Source organism: Melanaphis sacchari, unplaced genomic scaffold (genome assembly GCF_002803265.2).
Source record: "Melanaphis sacchari strain LSU unplaced genomic scaffold, SCAv2.0 Contig8_pilon_pilon, whole genome shotgun sequence".
NCBI lineage: Eukaryota > Metazoa > Arthropoda > Insecta > Hemiptera > Aphididae > Melanaphis > Melanaphis sacchari.
The window spans coordinates 2731914-2751874 of record NW_020271635.1 but is presented as its reverse complement, the minus strand read 5'-3'; the positions used below and the strand labels follow the sequence as shown (position 1 = coordinate 2751874).

At 23.5% G+C, this 19961-nt stretch overlaps 2 protein-coding genes across 5 annotated transcripts; one reads left to right on the top strand and one right to left on the bottom strand.

Annotated features, from left to right (window-relative positions):
* Positions 1–2192: 2192 nt before the first annotated feature.
* Positions 2193–7394, bottom strand: LOC112602456 (ubiquitin thioesterase trabid). Its single transcript, XM_025350525.1, has 11 exons — positions 7148–7394; positions 6599–6836; positions 6307–6525; positions 6091–6235; positions 4205–4423; positions 3699–3904; positions 3355–3631; positions 3052–3296; positions 2634–2824; positions 2412–2560; positions 2193–2347 (listed from the first exon to the last, which is right to left on the bottom strand). The coding sequence occupies exons 2-11, from the start codon at positions 6771–6773 to the stop codon at positions 2269–2271; spliced, it is 1905 nt and encodes a 634-aa protein (XP_025206310.1). The 5' UTR covers positions 6774–6836; positions 7148–7394; the 3' UTR covers positions 2193–2268.
* A 1791-nt stretch (positions 7395–9185) lies between these two features.
* Positions 9186–19837, top strand: LOC112602454 (dynactin subunit 1). Of its 4 annotated transcripts, none has more exons than XM_025350522.1 (25): positions 9186–9287; positions 9374–9612; positions 9757–9890; positions 9980–10006; positions 10065–10317; positions 10733–10855; positions 12741–12915; positions 12983–13394; positions 13469–13628; positions 13706–13912; positions 13975–14157; positions 14220–14352; positions 15108–15298; positions 15363–15500; positions 15560–15745; positions 15830–16043; positions 16100–16299; positions 16536–16763; positions 16868–17045; positions 17124–17287; positions 17750–17824; positions 17890–18045; positions 18106–18195; positions 18256–18416; positions 19747–19837. In XM_025350522.1, exons 2-25 carry the CDS (start codon positions 9427–9429, stop codon positions 19790–19792), a joined length of 4020 nt encoding a protein of 1339 aa, XP_025206307.1. In that variant the 5' UTR covers positions 9186–9287; positions 9374–9426; the 3' UTR covers positions 19793–19837. The 4 variants fall into 4 exon arrangements, with proteins under 4 accessions (XP_025206307.1, XP_025206306.1, XP_025206308.1 ...); XM_025350521.1 differs by having other exon boundaries at positions 9188–9292; XM_025350523.1 differs by lacking the exon at positions 9980–10006 and having other exon boundaries at positions 9188–9292.
* The last annotated feature ends 124 nt before the right edge of the window (positions 19838–19961 follow it).

Sequence of the window (19961 nt, the reverse complement as noted above, 5' to 3'; positions counted from 1 at the left end):
TGTTATTTTAACTTTTACAATAAAGTGAATTAACCCATTATTAAATTTAAAGGTAGAAATATTATTAAAGAAAATTTATAGATTTCTATTGAAGTTATTATTAAGCAAGTTATTAAAATTACTTACATTGTTACAACTAACTTTAATATGAATACATCAATAAAAGCTAATGAGATAATCCAAATAATACTCTTATTATTGAGTTTGATAATAGGTTAATTCACTATAATATTAAAGCTAATAACAACAAATTAGTTTGACAGGATAAAAACTATGCTATATTATAAATTTGTTAGGTGGAGACAACACCTAAAATGTAGTGTACTCTTATTAAAATTGTTATTAGTTTAATGTGTTAGAATAACACAATTGTATCTTGTCATTATTTATCTACAACCTTCGATAATAATAAATTATAATACATCAACCTTATATTCTAATTTATTATATGTAATTACAAATAAATGTTTGAATATATATATCACACATTCTGACATTATGAAATTATCATGTATACTAAATTTATCATAAATCCAAATTTATCAATTGACACATAGATCATCCAGAATATAATTTTATTAAAAGAAACATCACTTTTCCATAATATGTAATAGAATAATGCCTTTACAACTTCATGTTCATTAAAAACTGACAAATCAGTTTATTAATTTACAATCATAAACTTAACATGATAAATTTCTTATTTTGTTGTTAGCAATAGTAACACAACAAAATTCAATAGGTAAGTACATTTTTGTCACCCATTTAAGTCAGTTAATAGTTACACATTAAATTATTTATTTATTTATTTATTTGCATTTGGTACAATCAATAAACAGTCTAAGTATTTTCAATGTTCATATTTAACATAAATACAAGAAATTAAATATACAATTTTTGATAATTCTATATTTTAATTTAGTTTTCCCAAATTATAATTAAGTATATTTTAACAAAACCATAATAAACAATTAACCATCTAATAAATAAAATATGTTATTTATAGTTGAAATCTGTACATTAGAAATAATTAAACCATATAATTTTTGAGCTAAAATTATATATTTTAAGTACAATAAATCTAATTTTATCTTATTTATTTAATTTAGAGTGAAAATACCATCTTAGTATTAAATGTATTAATATAAATTGGTATAAAGTATTGAATAACTGGCAGTGCTTAATATAAGTTGGGAAATAGTGTAACCATCAGCCAGTTTGCATTCATTTTTAGTAACAATCAGAATATTTTCTAAATGTTTAGCAAATTTTTAGATGTAAAATTTATTAAAAAATAAATACAAACATAAACTAAATTGAGAACGTATAGCATTAATTATTATTAAAATAGGTTTTTTGTTAATAAGACATCTAATATGTTTTAAAATTAAGATAATAGTCACTCGAGTCTTATGTCAATGTGTTGTCAATAAAAATAAAAAGAAAAAATCGTCATATTAGACATAAAAAGATAAACTTGACTAGAATTAGAATAGTTTGTTATAAACTCTAAACATAGTTAAAGAATCAAATGAAATATAATTTTAATATTTTGATTAAAGTAATAATAGACTTGTGAATTGTGATTAAATACGCAAGCAAATTTAATTAAAAAAGTAAATTTCAAAATTATAACATAACATTTTTTAAAATGTATTAAATAGGTACACACAAATTATACATTACATAATATATAAGTATAATATATTAAATTATCACGAATATTTATTATTAATATAATAATAAATTTTTAATCCTACAATGTATTTTATTTTACTTGCATTTAAATATGTTGCATATTTATTTTTAAACTATAAAAATATACCTATATTATATTTGATAATCTTTTCATTTTTTTTTTTTTATAAATAATAATAATATATAATTTATTAATTAATATTTATGAAAAAATGTTTTTTTTTTTTTTTATAATTTTTTAGTATAGTTTTAAATATTCAAGTTTATACTAATTTCATTGTATTCAACTTTTTGGGAAATTTATTTAAATGAAAATTTTGAATGAATAATATAATATACGTTAGTTAAAATAATGGAGCAGCTCAAATAAATATTAATAATTTCTTTGAACCCTGTTGAGGTACATAATAAACATAAACAAAGTTTTATAGTACGACTTTCAAAAAAAAAAAAAAAAAATCTAATAGTGATAAGCATAATTAATAATAAAAATATTGAGATTTAAAGATTTATTTGTACATCATGAAATATTGTAAATATAGGAAACTCACTACACTGGCTAAGCATAAGCTATTCTTGTTCAGATTCTCCTTCACTTGAATAGTCTTGAATTGAAATAGGCCGTGAAAATGGCGTGATTGTCATTTGACTAGAAAATAAATGATTGAAATAAACTATTTTGTGCTTAAAAATTATGTTTAAATTATTCTTACGCTTGCTTTCTATAATAGTTTAACCATTCTTCAAGCATTTGAGCAACCAACAATGGTCGTTTATGCAAACGTTGTCGAGCTAATAACAAACCATTTTCTGTTAAACAAACATCTAACCATTGTTTTAAAATATTCTCTTCATGTCCCATCTATAAATTTAAGATTAAATAAATAAATAAAAATAATGGCATTGAGAATTTAAAAATATATCAAACACTTTACTTCAGATTTGGTAACAAAATGTATTGGTAATAATTTGTGATCATGATCAACAAGTGGCAAGTATGTAGTACTCTTTCCTCGAGGTAATGGTTCAACAGGCACCAATGAAGAAAAATGTCCTCGCGTATAAGCTAAGGTTATTGGAGATTTAATACAAAAACTTGATTCCCATAAAAGTGGTAAGTAAACTCCTAAAACCAAAAAATATATGTGAATATTTATTAGTTTCAACTTTAATACTTAAAACATTTGAAATAATCAGAAGATATTTCTGAATAGATAAAATATTATTAATAAATAATTTATTCGAAAAATATTAATTTTGAAAGATATTACATATTTTAATAGCATATACTAAAAATATTAAACTAACTTATTATTAATTATAAGTGTATAATATAATGATTAAATGTATTACCTTCAAAATTTGTATAACCTAGACGATCACCGCGATAATTTTTCACATATTTAACAGCATATACAATAATTGGTCGACGCAGCACATGAGCTAATGCAAATACATGAAGTTGAGCTAAGCTAGACCCAGGTCTTTCGGCTTGAGATACTAATGCAGCCCAATCTTCAGCCCATTGATATTCATCCAGACAAAATTCTAACTGTTTTGCTTGCCATGCTTCATACTCTTTCCATCTTGGATAAAACCTATACCAATCATAAACCATAAATTAAATAACTCAAAAACGATTTAAATGCTACTTACAACATATTGCTTTCATGTAAACAATCAGCTAAAGCTTTTCTTAGTATATTGTCTTTATCGAAAATACCCCAAGTAGACTGCATTAAGGAATCCAGTAAACAATCACCAGCTGAACGATTCCACAATGCATATAGTCTAGAACATAATCCATCACAGACCTCAGATGACCAGTTAATTACTGGAGGGACTTCTTCAATTTCTAATTCATGTTGAACATTGCGATCAAGAAGTTCATCGAGTAGTTGCCTTTGAACTGGTCTTGGAAGTTCTTCAATTTCTAGAAGTTAAAAAATATATTTTTTTAATTTAATACATTTTTACTGTTGTATATTTGATTAATTTACCATAAGGTAGGGAAAATGTTGCGAATTCTGTAACAAATGGACATGGCATTAAGGATTTTCTTATACGTATGGTTGAAAGAAAATGTTTTCCTATTTCATCTGCTAGTTGATGAGCAACATGAGAAGGTACTCGTTTTACAGTTGTTGAACTACTAGTAGCATTGATTCCATTCAAAAGATTTGATAAAATTTCTTCACGATGAAATCTAAAAAAAAAGTATAAAAATTTAAGCACTTGGTTTATTTTTTTTAATTCTACAATATAATTTTGTGAATTATATAGAACATTAATTCATAATAAAAATAATAAATATTTAAATATATGCATTTATTTTCAAATAAAATAAATAATATATTAATAATTATAAACACTACATAAATACTATTTACAACAGCATTAAATTCTTAAAAAAAGAATACAAGTAGTATGTATCAATATAATAATACAAAATATTTATTAACAGACCTATAATTAATTGTAATAATTAAAAATAATGATACTTTACCTAACAGCAAGGTGAACTAATGTGTGTCCGGTATCAAATGCCGATGGTCTATTAAGTAGTGTTACTTCAGTTGATGTCAATGACCTGGTTGGATCACCTCCTGCGTGTAAATAAGCTGCAATGGGACTCCAGTCACCTTGAACTACGCCTACACAAGCAGCGAGCCAGGCTCTATCATAGTTGCTATTAATGTCATCCAAACGACGTCTTGATGAAGACCTACAATAAAACAATATTTATCTGTAGGTGCATAGTTTAAAATATAAAAAATACATCAATAAAGTAATAATTCTTAAATTTTATTTTAATAAACTAGGTACCTTTTAAGATTTAAATTCAATATAATTTTTGAAGAAACAATAAAATTAAAATATTTTTGTACAACATAACTCGTTTACATTTCAATTTCTTTATATTAAAAGCAATATTAATTTAATTTCCAAAAAAATATTATTTTTGGGTACCCGGAATAATTTTATACATACACTTTTTTTTTTATGTCAAAACAAAATTAATAATAATGATAATAATGATAATATAAATATATTGTTAAAAAATAATTACTCAAGGATAGTAAAGTGAAAAACAAAACCTTTAAAATTGTAAAAAAAGAAAGTAATATATATATATATATATATGTATTAAAATAATAAAATATACATCAATTTTCTAAAATAAAATACAAATTTTCACCTTAGAACTGAAATAAAATAAATAAACAATAATAACTTGTTGTATTAGACTATCTTAGTAAACAATACATCTAACTATTACTAAAATAATTATTTTTAGACTGAGATATGATTGGAGGATTTTACCTGGAATTGAAAAAGGTAAAGTTAAGACCCATTTTTTTAATTTTTTTTTTTTGATAATTCCAAGCAGTCAGTATTACTATTTAAGAGTTTATAAGCAAAAGAACATCAAATACTAACCATATGATCTTTAATAATGATTATCTCATAATAATAGCAATATTACTAGAATTATAATAAGGTACCTTAATTTTGTAGGCATGAAAAACCTTAACTTTTCTGGACCTTCTTTTTTAATTAATTAATTGAATATAACTGATTAGGATTTCATAATACAGTACCAAATTCAAGCTAATATTTTACAAGTAGGTAATATAATATTTTAAAACACAACAGATCATTAAAACCATGGCAGGTACGTTTGATGAACCCTAAAATATGTAAGACATTTCTCACAAATTACATTATAAAGGATAAATCAGCTAATGGGATAATACCTAGATCACATACTTGAATAGCAAAGTGGAGAGAGCTACCGTTAATATAATATTGAGAATTTATAAAAGATTTAAAATGGTAGTATAAAATGTGAAAACATTTGGCAGTGTTTAATGATATACTAGTTAACAAGCATAACTGAGAAATTATCTTAATTATGTTGAATAAGCATAAATAATTTTATATCATCCTTAGATAGTAAAAACTTACTAGGGATGAAACAACTATTTAAGTTATCAATAAATTAAAAGAAAAGTAACGGGGATAAATAACATCCTTGGAAAATACCTGATGTAAGATTAATTATATTTAAGACAGAATTATTAAATTTGAATAATTGAGAACGATCATTTAAACATGAGGACAGCCATAATAAAAATTGATACTTTATGCCTAGTTTACACAATTTAGCAAGAAATCTAACCTAACTTAACCTAGCTAGAGTTTGCTTTAAAATTATGTTTTACAAATATTTTTAAAATAGTTTTTTATTATATTATTGTGTAAACAATATTCAACAAGGTATTAGTAAAATATATGTTTACATGCAAAACAAAAAAAAATAAATAAATTGAATTAATAGTTTTAACAAAAACAAAATTTCATTATGTAAAATGATAAAAATAAACTAACCTTTTTAATGTACAAATATTTGAATCTGTATTAATAGTTGCGGCTAGATCTTTCTCTGGAGATTTAACTCGTTTTGTAGTGATAGTAGGAGGTTCGCATAAAGAATGATCAGGTGATGGAGATGTTTTACGAGGTCCTCTTGTTCCTATTAAATAGATTTAGTCATAAATTAAGTTATATTAAAGTTAAAAATTTTATAAAAAAAAAAAATCTTACCACACATGATGCATTTAAAACTTTTAGGCCAATTTTGATATGTACATGCACTACAAGACCATTTGACAAGTGCTAATGTATCTAAACTAGATGAAGCTGCTTCATTTTCTGGTGAATTAGCTCTATCACTGATTTTCAATTCATTATTGAATTGTTCGTTAAGTGCATCAACCAGATTACTATCTAGTAGTTTATCACAGTTATCAATATCTCCAGATGCTAAATTTACAACAATATATAATCAATAATACTTAGTTAATAATAATTATATTATATTATAATTAAATTTTACCTTCAATTAATTGAGATTGGGGTTCAACAGGAAGTTCATCCCTAAGACTATATATGTCTTGAGCTTGAGACAACTGCAGTTTGGGTCTCCTACACATGACACATTTCAGTGATGAATGGTAATTATCGTAAGTGCAGACATCACAAGACCATTTGGAATTTATTTGGGTGGTCATTATTGGTATTGAACCTTTCAATTTATATTATTTAGATTCAAAAATAATATTTTATTCATAACACTGTAATTTATAACAAAAAAATTAGTACAAACATATATAAAATTGTTTACAAACATAAGTAAAGCTAATATTTTAATATTAATTTATTTTAAATTGTGGCCTACATTTAACAAAAAAAAAAAAAAAAAAACGATTTTTGGGTCTGTAATTACGACCTAGTTAAAATAGATTAATAATTTGATATTTCAAAATCAAGTTGAAGGTTTGGCTCGACGCCGTCAAAGCGTGCCCGAATATTTTGCGACTTAATAATATTGTTCTTATGACATAGCGGAATAGAAGAATGCGATACGATGAACCATAGCACTTACTTGTAATGCAACTGGATAATAATTTGATGCCAAGATCGTAAGCTATACAGACAAAAATTATAATGATTATTGATTGTGCATTCAAAAATAATTCAAAATGTATCACCGCGATATTTTAATAATAATATAATTAATAATAATAATAACAACAACTAAAACTAAAAAACAAATTTACTAACAACCATTGCCCACGGGAAAGGGGACAATTCTGAAAAAAAAAATAAAAAGAGAAAGAGGAATATGATTACGGTGATAAGATGTTTTGTTCGTAGTCTACGTACTATACTACTATAGCTAAAAGTTTAATATGCTATTATAGTAAAACGGGGAAAAAATACAAAGCAATCGGTCGTGTCGTCATTACGCACTAGATGTTAGGAACGTGTCAACAGCTGATTTCGTCGCCGTAACTTGTAATAACTATAATCTATATTATTAATATAATATTTTGTACTTTGTACTTTATTCACTTTGTTGTAAGTTGTAACTTGTATAGTATCAAAATCAAATAGACAATAGACAATTCACAATACTACAATAGTATACTACGACATAGCGGTTGACACTTGACAGTAATTTATTGTGCAATAGTTGTAATTTGTAAATTGTAAAACTGCTAACTAGTAACTAGTAAAGTAGTCACATTGAACACGTCATGACCTGTAATGATCTTACCCGCATTATTGACGATCTCGCGTCACTTATAAAACTACTACACTACAGTATTTCAAACTTCAATCACAATCTGTATTCATTATATCAGTGTACGTAGTATGTACATGTATCGAATTGTCAAGTATTGAATTCCTGATTTACAGGAAAAGGGAAATCAAAGTTTCGGCTGTGATCAATAGACCGCTTACTGCATCAAAACTCGGAATAAATCAGTTGTTTTTTTAATAACTTTGCTTCGTATTAGTCGAGGATAAATATAAATTCAACAATTTAAATTAAGATTTCCTTTATTTAAAGTAACTTACATAACGTGTACCTATCCGTTTTAGTGGTATTGTTATATTGTTATTTTAAAAATAACGAAATTTCAAAACGATATAATTTTTAAACTCTAAGCAGAGTGATTTTTATAATTTATATTCATTATTCAATATTGTATATTGATTTTATAGTGATGTGTTTTTTCTGTCTACTATCATTTTTTGGAGTAGTAAAAACAATTTTTAATTTTCAGCGTTGGCAGTTATTTCTAGTAGCGACTAGCGAATTGAATTTAGTTATCTACTTTGAGGGAGTGGTGTCAAAAGTCTGGTTATTGTTTGTCAATTGTTTATATAGGTACCGATAATAAATATTTTATTGTACACTGTTAATTGTGTTCAATAAACACATTTATCGAAGAGTATCATATTTAACGTGAATTTATAATTAGAATTATACAGAAGTATGTATAGGTTAACAGTTGTTCACCATATGGCGAGTGTAAAAACATTTATATTTTAGAAATAATAAAATATTTCTTATTTAATTGAAATTATAATATACCTATTTTCAAATTTTAGACTTTTAATTAGGTATAAAAATTAAAAATGATATGCATTTTTATTTATGTACAATATGCACATTTGTATAAAATTACAAAATCGATTTTATCAAAAAAATTATTATTCGTGATTTATTTTTGCATTATTTTTTATAATAAGAAAATGTTATACCTATTTCAAAATAAAGTTTCAACTAAATCTAATTTGTAACCAGAACACAAAAAAATAATAATAATAATAAAAACTTATGTTTTATAATCAAAATATTCATTACTTTTCTTAGGATCTAAAAGGTTTTTTTTATGAGGGATGGATAATATAATTTACAGATTGCATATATCCGAATCACAACTAGGTTCAAATTAGATATTATTTAAATTTTACCTCCTTTATTTAATATGGATTATTAGTTATTATCAATGAGTGCTATCAGTTTTATTTTAGTATTGATAACTCGCGATTAAAATTTAGTGTTTTCACTTTTAAATTTTCTTAATTTTGGAAATTTTTAGAATTTATTTTGGTTAAATATTAATTGTATAACTATATTTTTATTACAATATTTCAACATGAATTGAAATTAAAATTAAAATTTGTAAAAGTGTTTAAGCATTAGTAACACATGTTACATATTTTATAGTGTATGGTAATTTTGTTTCAAACTTAAATAATTTTACGAAATTTAAAATTGTGTTTATTTAATGTGTACCTATTATTGAAAATTCAGATTAAAGTAAAAAATATCCAAAAAAAAAGTAATTCATCGAAAACCAATTCAAAATGCCAAAATTGGAATTAGGATGCAGAGTTGAGTTAACTGGAAAAAATGTTCAAGGCAAAGTAGCTTTTATTGGACAAACACAATTTGAAACAGGAACATGGATTGGCATAATTTTGGATGAGCCTAAAGGCAAAAACAATGGTTGTGTTAAAAATCGTCAAGGCGTATCAAAAACTTATTTTGAAGTAAAAAACCAATACAATATTTAACTTTTTTAGATTTTTAATTATATTCTAAGAATTTTATTACCAATTGTATAACTTATAGTCCCTTAAATATAATAGGTATTATAAAATTAAGATTAATTTAATTTGTTTTTTGTTAATCAGTGTGAAGAAAATCATGGTATATTTGTGCGACAATCACATCTTACACTTATTGATGAAACAGGAGCACGTTTTGATATGTCTGCTAGCACAGAATCTTTGGTTCCAAAATCATCTGTCAAGTCACGAATTAGCAGGTAAAATAAATTCTTTATTTTTTAAATTATTTTAAAAGTTAAATTATCTACCTACTTGTTTTCATTTGTATGGTTTAAATACCATATAGCTTGCGAAAAAAAATTGATACAAACACGTAAGTTTGTTTTACTATGTTTAAATATTTTTCTAGATGTTTATGATTTATTTTTTAGTTCTAGACAGTCCTTATCTGGTTCAAGTAGATTAAGCTTGGTTGCCCCTAAGAATAAGGATGATACTTCACCAGTATCTCGTACTTCTTCCCAGTCATCATTGGTTGGTACAAGCCGTACACCATCGCAGTCATCAATTGCTCTTCCTTCTCGTACATCATCACAGTCTTCAATGCCTGCACCATCACGTACATTGTCACAAACATCTCTTGCTGGAATAGATTCAACACCCAAGCGTTCTTCTTTTGTTGAGGTATTTTGATTTTTGTATATTTATTTAATAATTCTTTACTACTGTTATAGTGTGTTCAATTATTCATTTTAATACATCATAACATCATAAATGCACTATTTTGAAAATTTTGATGTTTATTTTATTATAGTTGTTCACCATGTTTAATTTTGATATGTGTATGATTGTTTGACAAAACATAGATGCTAACTATGAGAATTACACTATATTATTTATTAAACATAAACATGTATATATATATATATATTACATAATTTCATTACTAGATAATATTATGTGTTCTATCTTAAATAAATTGTAAGTTTAAAAGGAATAATAAAATTTAATCTTTAAATATTTTGAATAGTTTTGAATACTTTTGTTCCATTGTATTCTCTAGGAACCTTAAGTATTTTGAAATAAATTATGTTTTCAGCGAACACCCAACAATGAAAAGACAAGTCGAATGTCTAAACTAATATCACCAAAAGTGAAATCGGCTGTTAAAACGCCAATGACAAAATCATTGACTTCATTAAAAGATGTGTCTGACACTAAAGTAATTTTTATTTTTGTAAAAACAAAAGGGAAATTGTAAATGTTCTATATGGCTTTTAATTTAATAATAATTTATTATGCTTTATGAATACAATTTAATCTATGTTTAGGGCTTAATATAAATATTTAAAAAGATTTATAATTTATTATATTATGTTAGAATAACTTTAAATTCAAGCATTCTGAATAACTTTTTTAATATAGAACAATCATTATCACAGTGAATCCTTTGTTTTTTAAATTTTAATTATAGTTTAGTCTGTGTATTATGTATATTATTTTCAATTTACATTTCAAATTAGATACATTTTTATAAAAATATTATTTTTTATAGTTAAGATCAGAAGTTTGATGTAATAAAAAATAACCTATAAAACTAAGTTTTAGTCGTATTAACTGTAAGTAATTATAAACAAAAAAAATCTTTTCTTAAAAATCATTATTCATTCATCACATAATATATATTTCATTTAATTATTCAGCATCAGAATACACATATGAACTATATAAGTTTAATAGAGTTTAAAATAACAAAACATAATAGTAAAAAATTAATTTGACTGTGATAATAAATGTCCTATACAAAAAAAATAATTGTGTATAGATCTAATACTTTTATTTTTATAAATTAACTTTTTCCATTACTTAAAATAATCTTAATAAAAATAAAAATTAGCAATTATTTATTTCTTAACTATGTATGCTCTAAATATCATGAAATAATAATTTATAGTAGTATACATTTTCCATTCCATTCATTATAACTAAAACTTAATTTTCATAAACTATTCAGTAATGGAAAAGGTTAGATAAATGTAACTAAAGAAAAATAAGTAAAAATACATTATAGCACTGCACTAAAATAATTACTGCACATATTTTCAGCTTAATAATAATATAAAATTAATTTTCAAACTCAATTTAGTATTTATAAAATAAAATTGTTGAATTAATGATCTAGTTTATTCGTTTCAATGTCAAATAGTATTACATTATAACTTTTCGTTTAATTAAAAAAGTTACTTGACTTGAGTTTATGTTTACTGTGATTACAAGTCTGTTTAATTATTTCAATTTAGTCCAAATCTGATAAAAATTAATTGTTTTAGTTTATTGCCCAACATATTTTAAAACAAAAATTTATCACATATAAACAATTTGAGAATAAGATTTTATACTTAGTCCCTTAAATTAAAATATTTCAAATATTCGTTTTATTTGTGTTACTTACATTATGTATTATTTAGATGATTATGTTATTATAAATTTGTATATATTTAATTATTGTTTTTAAGTCAATTTTTCATTTATCGTCTTATTGAGCTGTTAATTATCTTTCAATTAAATATTTGTAATAAATTCAATTGTTTTCAAAAAAATGTTATCTTATAAATCATAGTTTATAAAGTTATAGTGATGGTTTTATAATTGTCTTATTTCGATTATAGAATGATTATTCCAAAAATAAAGACTTAATATTATTTAAAATTTCTAATTTAATAAAAAGTCATAGGTTTTATAAAAAATATTTAAATTTTAGCATTATTTTATTGTAATTTGTTTCATTCAAGTTGAATAGTTTTAGTAAGAATTTATCTACCATTTAAATACAATCCATATCTCTTACATGTTATTTGTACATTTATTGTAGATACTGTACATTTGTTTCTATGTTTGCATGTATTTTATGTGGATGTATTCATGTACAGAATGAGTATTAAACTATTTTTCAAAATATCATTGTTATTTAATATTTGTTGTTATTATGAATTTGCACGTTTGCTTTTGTGTTATTCAATATTAATTGTTATGGTGATAAACTAATAAAATTATCTTATTGAATATATAATATAGCATTTATACAATTTTATTTTATTATTTAACAGACTGAATTTGTTGAAGCCCTTAAACCACATTATATACCTGGATCAGTTGTTTCACCAAACAATCTTTCAACTACTCCTACCCAAAGACCATCTTCTAATTTAGCTGATGCAGCTGAAATTCAAAATCTAAAGGATCAAGTACAAGATTTAACAGAGAAGTTGGATGTAGTTAAAAGTAAAATACATAATTTTTTCAGTGGTTTATTTGTATTATTGTGTTTATTATTATTATTATTATGTAGCAAGATTAAAAGAAAAATCTCATGATATTGATATGATGAAACTGCAGTTGGATCAAGCATCAGAATTTAAAATTAAAATTATGGAATCACATTCAGGATTGAAAAAGGAATTAGAAAAGGTTAAAATGGAAAAACAAGATGCTTTAGAAGGAAAAGATGAGTATAATGAAATGGCAGAAACTTTAGAAATGGCAACTCTTGATAAAGAAATGGCTGAAGTTAAAGCAGAAACTCTTCAGCTAGAATTAGATCAAGCGAAAGAGCGCATTGAAGAATTAACAGTAGATTTAGAACTCTTAAAGGCTGAGTTAGAAAAAGGACATGAAGGTGAAGATGGAGGAGATGGTGCCAACTCTTTTAAAGTCAAGCAACTTGAACAACAAAATTTGCGTCTTAGAGATACCCTTGTTAAGTATGACATAATTTTGTGCTATTATTGTTATTTAATATTGTTTCCTTTTGAGATAACACTCATTTAAACTTTAGATTACGAGACTTATCCGCCCATGAGAAACACCAAACACAGAACTTACAAAGAGAGATTGAAGAAAAGACCAAACAATGTAATGATTTACAAAAATCTAACGATAAGTTAACAGCTAGAGTTGAAGAACTTGTATCTCAAGTTAATGATTTGCATGAACAGGTTTTATAATAGTTCTTAAATAGAGATAATTTTAATTTTAATTAAACTATAATAACATATTATTATAATATTTATAGGTAGATGCAGCTTTGGGAGCAGAGGAATTAGTTGAGCTTCTAGGTCAACAAAAGATGAATTTAGAAGATAAAGTGGCAGAGTTAGAAGAAGCAGTGACTGATCTAGAAGCCATACAAGACATTAATGATCAACTTCAAGAGGATAGTAGAGAGTTGGAAATGCAATTACGTGAAGAATTAGATATGGCAAATGCTAACATTAGAGAGGTTTTAAATAGCTTTAATAGGGATTTTATTTTTTTTATTTATAAGATATATTTATATTAAAGTGCGTCAAAGAAAAAGAACGAGCACTGGAAAGTTTAGCCGATCGAAGTTTAGTTATTGTAAAATTTAGAGATTTAGTTAATGAACTACGAGAACAAAATCAAGATCTACAAACTCAATTAATGAGAGAATCTGCATCAAAAGATGAAGTTCGGTCGTCAATCCCAGAAATGCTTGACTTTAAGGTTAACTTTAAGCTAAAATATTTACTATAAGAAAAATTAAATAAAAACTTATTATTTATTAGAAAATGTTTGCTGAAACTAAAGCTCATAGTCGAGCAATTGATTTGGAATTACGTAGAATGGAAACACAAGAAGCTCAGCAACATATACAGTATTTGTTAGCATATATGCCGGATTCATTTATGTCTCTTGGAGGTAAATATGTTTTTATTTTAAAATTTTTTTTCGTTCATAGGTATTTTTTAATAATAAATATAGTATATTACTTAAGTATCATTAAAATATACTTTTGTTTAAAATTATATAATATGTATGATACATTTTAGATATTGAGTATATTTTCTATTTTTTTTTATGTTTGAATATATTAAAATCTCGATATTATTTATAAATGTAGCTCATTTATAGATCAGACATAGTTAATATTGAAAAATAACTTGAGTTTTCTGTTCTTTAATGATTATAGAAAGTGATAATTTGATTTTATAATTCTTCTGTTTTAAATCAATAAATATTAAATTTAGTCATACTTTAGAAGACGTTTTTTATTAAACACTTTTGACCTTTAGATTTACATTTAGCGGTATCAATTTGATGTTGTTTGCATAAATATTATAGTGAATTGATCTATTATCAAACCTAACGGATATATTACCTTTTTTACCTTCCAGTTTAATAATGATAATAGATCAATTAATTTTAATGTTATACATTTATAACTAACAACATAGAATTAAAACTTTTAAATACAAATTTAAAAATTTTAAATGCAAATTACTGATACACAATGTTTTTTCATAATATTGTATTGTTTGATATCAATATAGTTTAAAACACATCAATATTTAACATATTATATTTTACACAATATTTATATTATTTTTAATATTGATTATTATGTAAAGTTTATATATTATTGTCAAAATAATATATATTTTGTATTTTTTTAGGTGATTATGATGCAATATTATCTCTTTTATTATTGCCACGTATGATTTGGAAAAGTGAAATACTTATGACACATGTCCGTGATAAATATCCCGATGTTCAAGAAATTACTAAAGAAATTCTTATGAAAGACCATTCTGTGGAACAATTTGCAACTCGATCTCGTTTATCATTCTACTTATACAGTTTGCAGGTTTATATTAAAATTTTCTATTACTTTTTTATATGATTGTACCAATAAACATATTTATTTTAAGACTGCATTAAGACAATTTGTTCATGGAATGAACACAACAACACCAGAAACATTAATAAAAATTGGTGAATCATACCCAGACATGACAATTCAAGAAAAAGTTTTAAATGGATACATTGAAATGTTAAAAATTGATCAGGTGATTTTGTGTTCCTTGTAATTGTGATAAACATATCTAAATGTATTGATTATGTTTAGTTGGATGAAAATGTCAATACTGAAAACTTAGAAAGATGTGTTGCTTACTTTAAAAATGTGTATGCACCTCTTATACAAGATTTCAATCCACATTATGAGCATTTATTATTAGATAATATATTGGTTTTGTCGGCAGCCTGTAACACCATCCAAACAGATGCTAATATAATAAAATGTGTCCTACAAGTAATTTTTATTGAAAATAATTAATGCTATTAGTATTATGTTATATAGTCATTTTGTACTAATAATTTTCTATATTTATTTTAGTGTGAAAATTCCTTGAATGTTCAAAAGTTTTGTGATGATGTATCAGTTGCTTGTGAAGTAATTAATCAACATTTAAAACAAATGAAAAAACGTGCTGATATCAATAGTGTTATAAAAGTAGATTTAAGTTCTTGTGTCCAATATGCAGAAAAATTAATAACTGTATTAAGAGAGACAGCTAAATGTGCAATCAGTCAAATCTCATTAGGAGCAGGTATTGTTAAAATAAAGATTAATTTAATTTTTAATCTAATATTATAAATGTTTTAGATGATAAAAAAATAAACAGTGAAACCATTATGCAAGTAATGAATAATTCAGCTGAAAAAGTTTTTGAAAAAGAAGAATCAAGTAAAGGAGTGACAGTATGTTTAAAAATGTGTATTTCTACTCTAGCTGGAGAAATTGCTAATGCTGCTCAAGTTATACTAGAAGCCGATTTGACATTACCCACTATCGATAAATCTAAAGTATACTCATGTTTTAATCTTATTGGTTGACAGAAAGTTTAAATTTTTAACCAAATATAACCTATAGTTAAAAATTCAATTTTTAACAACGTTAAATTTAATAAAAGTATTATCATATTACTGATATTAATTCAGTTTTGTATTAAGATGAATACAAAAATAATTTGGTTAAATATTTAAATAATTGATTACTAATTTTTAAATAGCAGAATTTAAAATTTTTTATTTTTTTTTAGAATATTCCACCAATTACTGAACGCGCTAAACAAATTAAAAGTGAACTAGAAGAAACTAAAGCTTTGAGAAATACTATCAAATCTAAAGAAAATGATATACTTGAATTAAAAATGGCTCTTCGATCTAAACAAGAAGAAATTGGTGAACTTAATGTTAGGAAGGAATTAGCTGAAAAAAAACTTTCTACTACTATACATGAATCAGAAATATCTATAGAAAAACTACAGGTATTATTTCTTAATTATAAATTATATTTTTATAGTTCATAATTTATAAAAAACTAAGAATAGTTATTTTTGATTATATTTAAATAATTTATTAAAATTTTTAGAGAAAATTGGATGAAACTCAACAACAATTAAAACGAAAGTCAAAAGAATATGAAGAAACAATGGATCATTTGCAAGCAGATATTGATTCACTAGAAACAGAAAAAGGAGAACTTAAAAATAAACTTAAAAATTTCTCAAAGAAAATTCTTATTGAGGGTATAAACAAATCTGCATCAAGTGAGTTTTATGTTTTTAAAATAAAGTTCATAATTATATGTTACATGCTAATTTCTATTTTTTTTTTTTTTTTTTTAGTGACTGCTACTGCAAATGATAGTAATAAACCATACCAAGAATCTCCATTCTTGCTTAATGAATTAAAATTAACTAAAATGGCATTAAAGCATGAAATAGATCAAAAAGCCAAGCTTCAAAATAATTATTGTGAACAATTATTTTCTCAATTAAAACCATTGCCCGTAAGTTAATAAACTCATTTTTATTTATTAAATTACAATGGTAATGGTCAGGCCTCAGAAATTGTAGTACTTGTTTATTATTTTATATGCTCTTGATCTATAGCAGACCATGCTAGAAATACGAATTATACAATGGAGAGTTTAAGAAATAAAAATTTTAAGTGCATATTTTCATAATTTTAAGAAAAAGTTGCATTTTTAATAAATTCTAAAAAATAATTTTTTTCTTTCTTAACCTATGTATTTTAAATAACAAATATTAAATTCAATATTATAGTTATTTATTGTTAATTTTGTAAAATATACATATCGATATCTAATAATTTCTATTATTTCTTTGTTAATAAGGCAGTATTCAAATTAAACAAATTCAATTTGGCGCATAATATTTATAATTTATAATTATTCTCATAATTTTAAGATAAATTTACTGAAAATTAATAAAAATTTGATGATTTTTAGGTGCCTAGTGAACCGTCAGATGAAGAAAAACATAGAGTAGTTGAACTAAAAAAATTAGGAAATGAATTATTAAATGTAAGTATACATTATTTAATAATTGTTGTATTACATCTTATACTACTATGTTTGTCTATGATTAGGATTTCCACAAAACATTAACTAACATAAATGTTTTGGATGTAACCAAACGTGTACCAGGAAGAAAACTTGTAACTGATGATAATATATCAGCTAAACAACTTCTGGACAACAGTTTACAATGGAAACAGCTCCAAAAGAGATTGGATATTTTACAAGTAAGCATTTATTGATTCAGAAATTATTAAGAGTGTTAATTTTTATTTTTATTTTTACAGGATAATTATAACAAAGAGATAATTAAAAGACAACATTTTGGTTGTGTTGAAACAGAAATGACTACTTTCCCGACACCAGAATTGAAAAAGGTATAAAAAAAATAATTGATGCAATATGATAGATGTTTTTAATTTAATTTTTAATTATAGGCATTAGAAGAAGAAGAACCTGTATTAGCTGCCGAGTTTGTTATACCAAAACCTCCTAACTGGACTGGGCCAACAAACTTAAAAATTGAAATGGACACCAAAGTATTAGCTTCATTACAAAATAAAATTACTAATGCTGCTCAAATAAATCCACATGTTCGGTAAGTAGTTAAAATTTTAACTAATCTAATAAAATAAGTAATTTTTATTTGCACAAAAAAAATAAAATAATTATTTACTCTAGAAATTACTATAATTATATTTGTTTACAATCTTTACATTACATTGATTTTTTTTAAGAAGTTAAATAATTGAATTCTGAAATTATTTAGATTTAATGTTTCTGTTATTTTAGTTGTATATAAATATTAAAACACAACTAAGATACTTTATTAATATTAATCTTATTATTTAAGATTTTCCATTAATATTATGAATTTTATTTAATCTAGTAATGTATTAATATTAAAAATCCTAAATTTTTTTTATTCTATATTTAATATAAAAAACGAGTTTGTGCCAAGTAATATAAAGCAATTATGGGTAATTAAAATTAATGCAAAGTATAATTTTAATCATTTAAAATATAATTATTCATTAATTACTTAACTTTAATAATCATTGTTTGACTATTATAAATATTAATATAAAAATTAATTTTTAAAATCAGTTATTGTTATTAAATAAATTTTATCAAACAATTTTATTAATATTTTAATAATACATTATATATTAAGAGCTAATACAATATAAGTAATAACTAGATTACACCAAATTTAAGAAGTCTAAAATTAATCAACTAAATATTTTATTTTAAAATATTAAATCTTTAGACTTAATTCTTTCCTTAATATTTCAAGTATTTTACTTTTCTTCCGCTTTCTTAATTACATTACATAAAGTCATTTCATGCTAATTTCTTAAATTTCTTTATATTTTCATGTAATTTTCTTTATAATTGCCTTTATAACCAAGGCTGATTTCTTAATCAAATTTCTTAAAATTTCTTTGATATAAAAATTTTCCTATGTTTTAAATTTTATCTTTCACTATAATTTAAATATTTTTTAAAATTATGGAAAATGTTTACAATCATACAAACATAGGTTTCATTAAGACAATTATAAATTTTGAAATTATTTTACTTCTACTAAAAAGATTAAAAATCTCAAAGTGTAAACTAATTTTGCCAAACTCATTTTAACCATTTACCTTGAGTTTTTAAAATCTAACTTAATATCCATAAAATAATTAATGGGTGCTTTTAAGCATTTTTTAAAGAACTTAATATCTTAATGTTTATATCAAAATACAATGATTCAAAACTAAATAGTTTATAAAATTTAATAAATAAACTATTTTAGTAAATTATTTCAATTTTAAAAAGTAGATTAATGTTTAAGAAAAATTTGCTAAAAAAAAACTTTTTAGTAAAAATGTTTAAAATTGTGGTTAATATAAAATTTAAAAATATTTTTTATTGTCTTTCAGTTATAATTTTGCTTATACAACTGAAGAACTTCTTGGAGCTAATTGAATAACTATACTTAAAATCAAGTTAAGTGTATTATTTTTATAATAAATTACTATAATAAATATAAATTAATTTAACTAATTAAATTATTATGATATTTTAATTTTGTTTTAATGTGATACTGTACTCTAAAGATTAACTTATTTTGTATCTTATATTGTATAATTAAATA

Coding starts and splice junctions, on each gene's coding strand:
- LOC112602456 (XM_025350525.1), bottom strand. CDS start 6,773: ATGACCACCCAAATAAATTCCAAATGGTCTTGTGATGTCTGCACTTAC. Junction 3,905..4,204: donor TTAGTTCACCTTGCTGTTAG/GTAAAGTATCAT, acceptor CTTTTTTTTTAG/ATTTCATCGTGAAGAAATTT. Junction 2,561..2,633: donor ATTTTGTTACCAAATCTGAA/GTAAAGTGTTTG, acceptor TTAAATTTATAG/ATGGGACATGAAGAGAATAT.
- LOC112602454 (XM_025350522.1), top strand. CDS start 9,427: ATGCCAAAATTGGAATTAGGATGCAGAGTTGAGTTAACTGGAAAAAAT. Junction 18,196..18,255: donor CGACACCAGAATTGAAAAAG/GTATAAAAAAAA, acceptor TTTTAATTATAG/GCATTAGAAGAAGAAGAACC. Junction 18,417..19,746: donor CAAATAAATCCACATGTTCG/GTAAGTAGTTAA, acceptor ATTGTCTTTCAG/TTATAATTTTGCTTATACAA.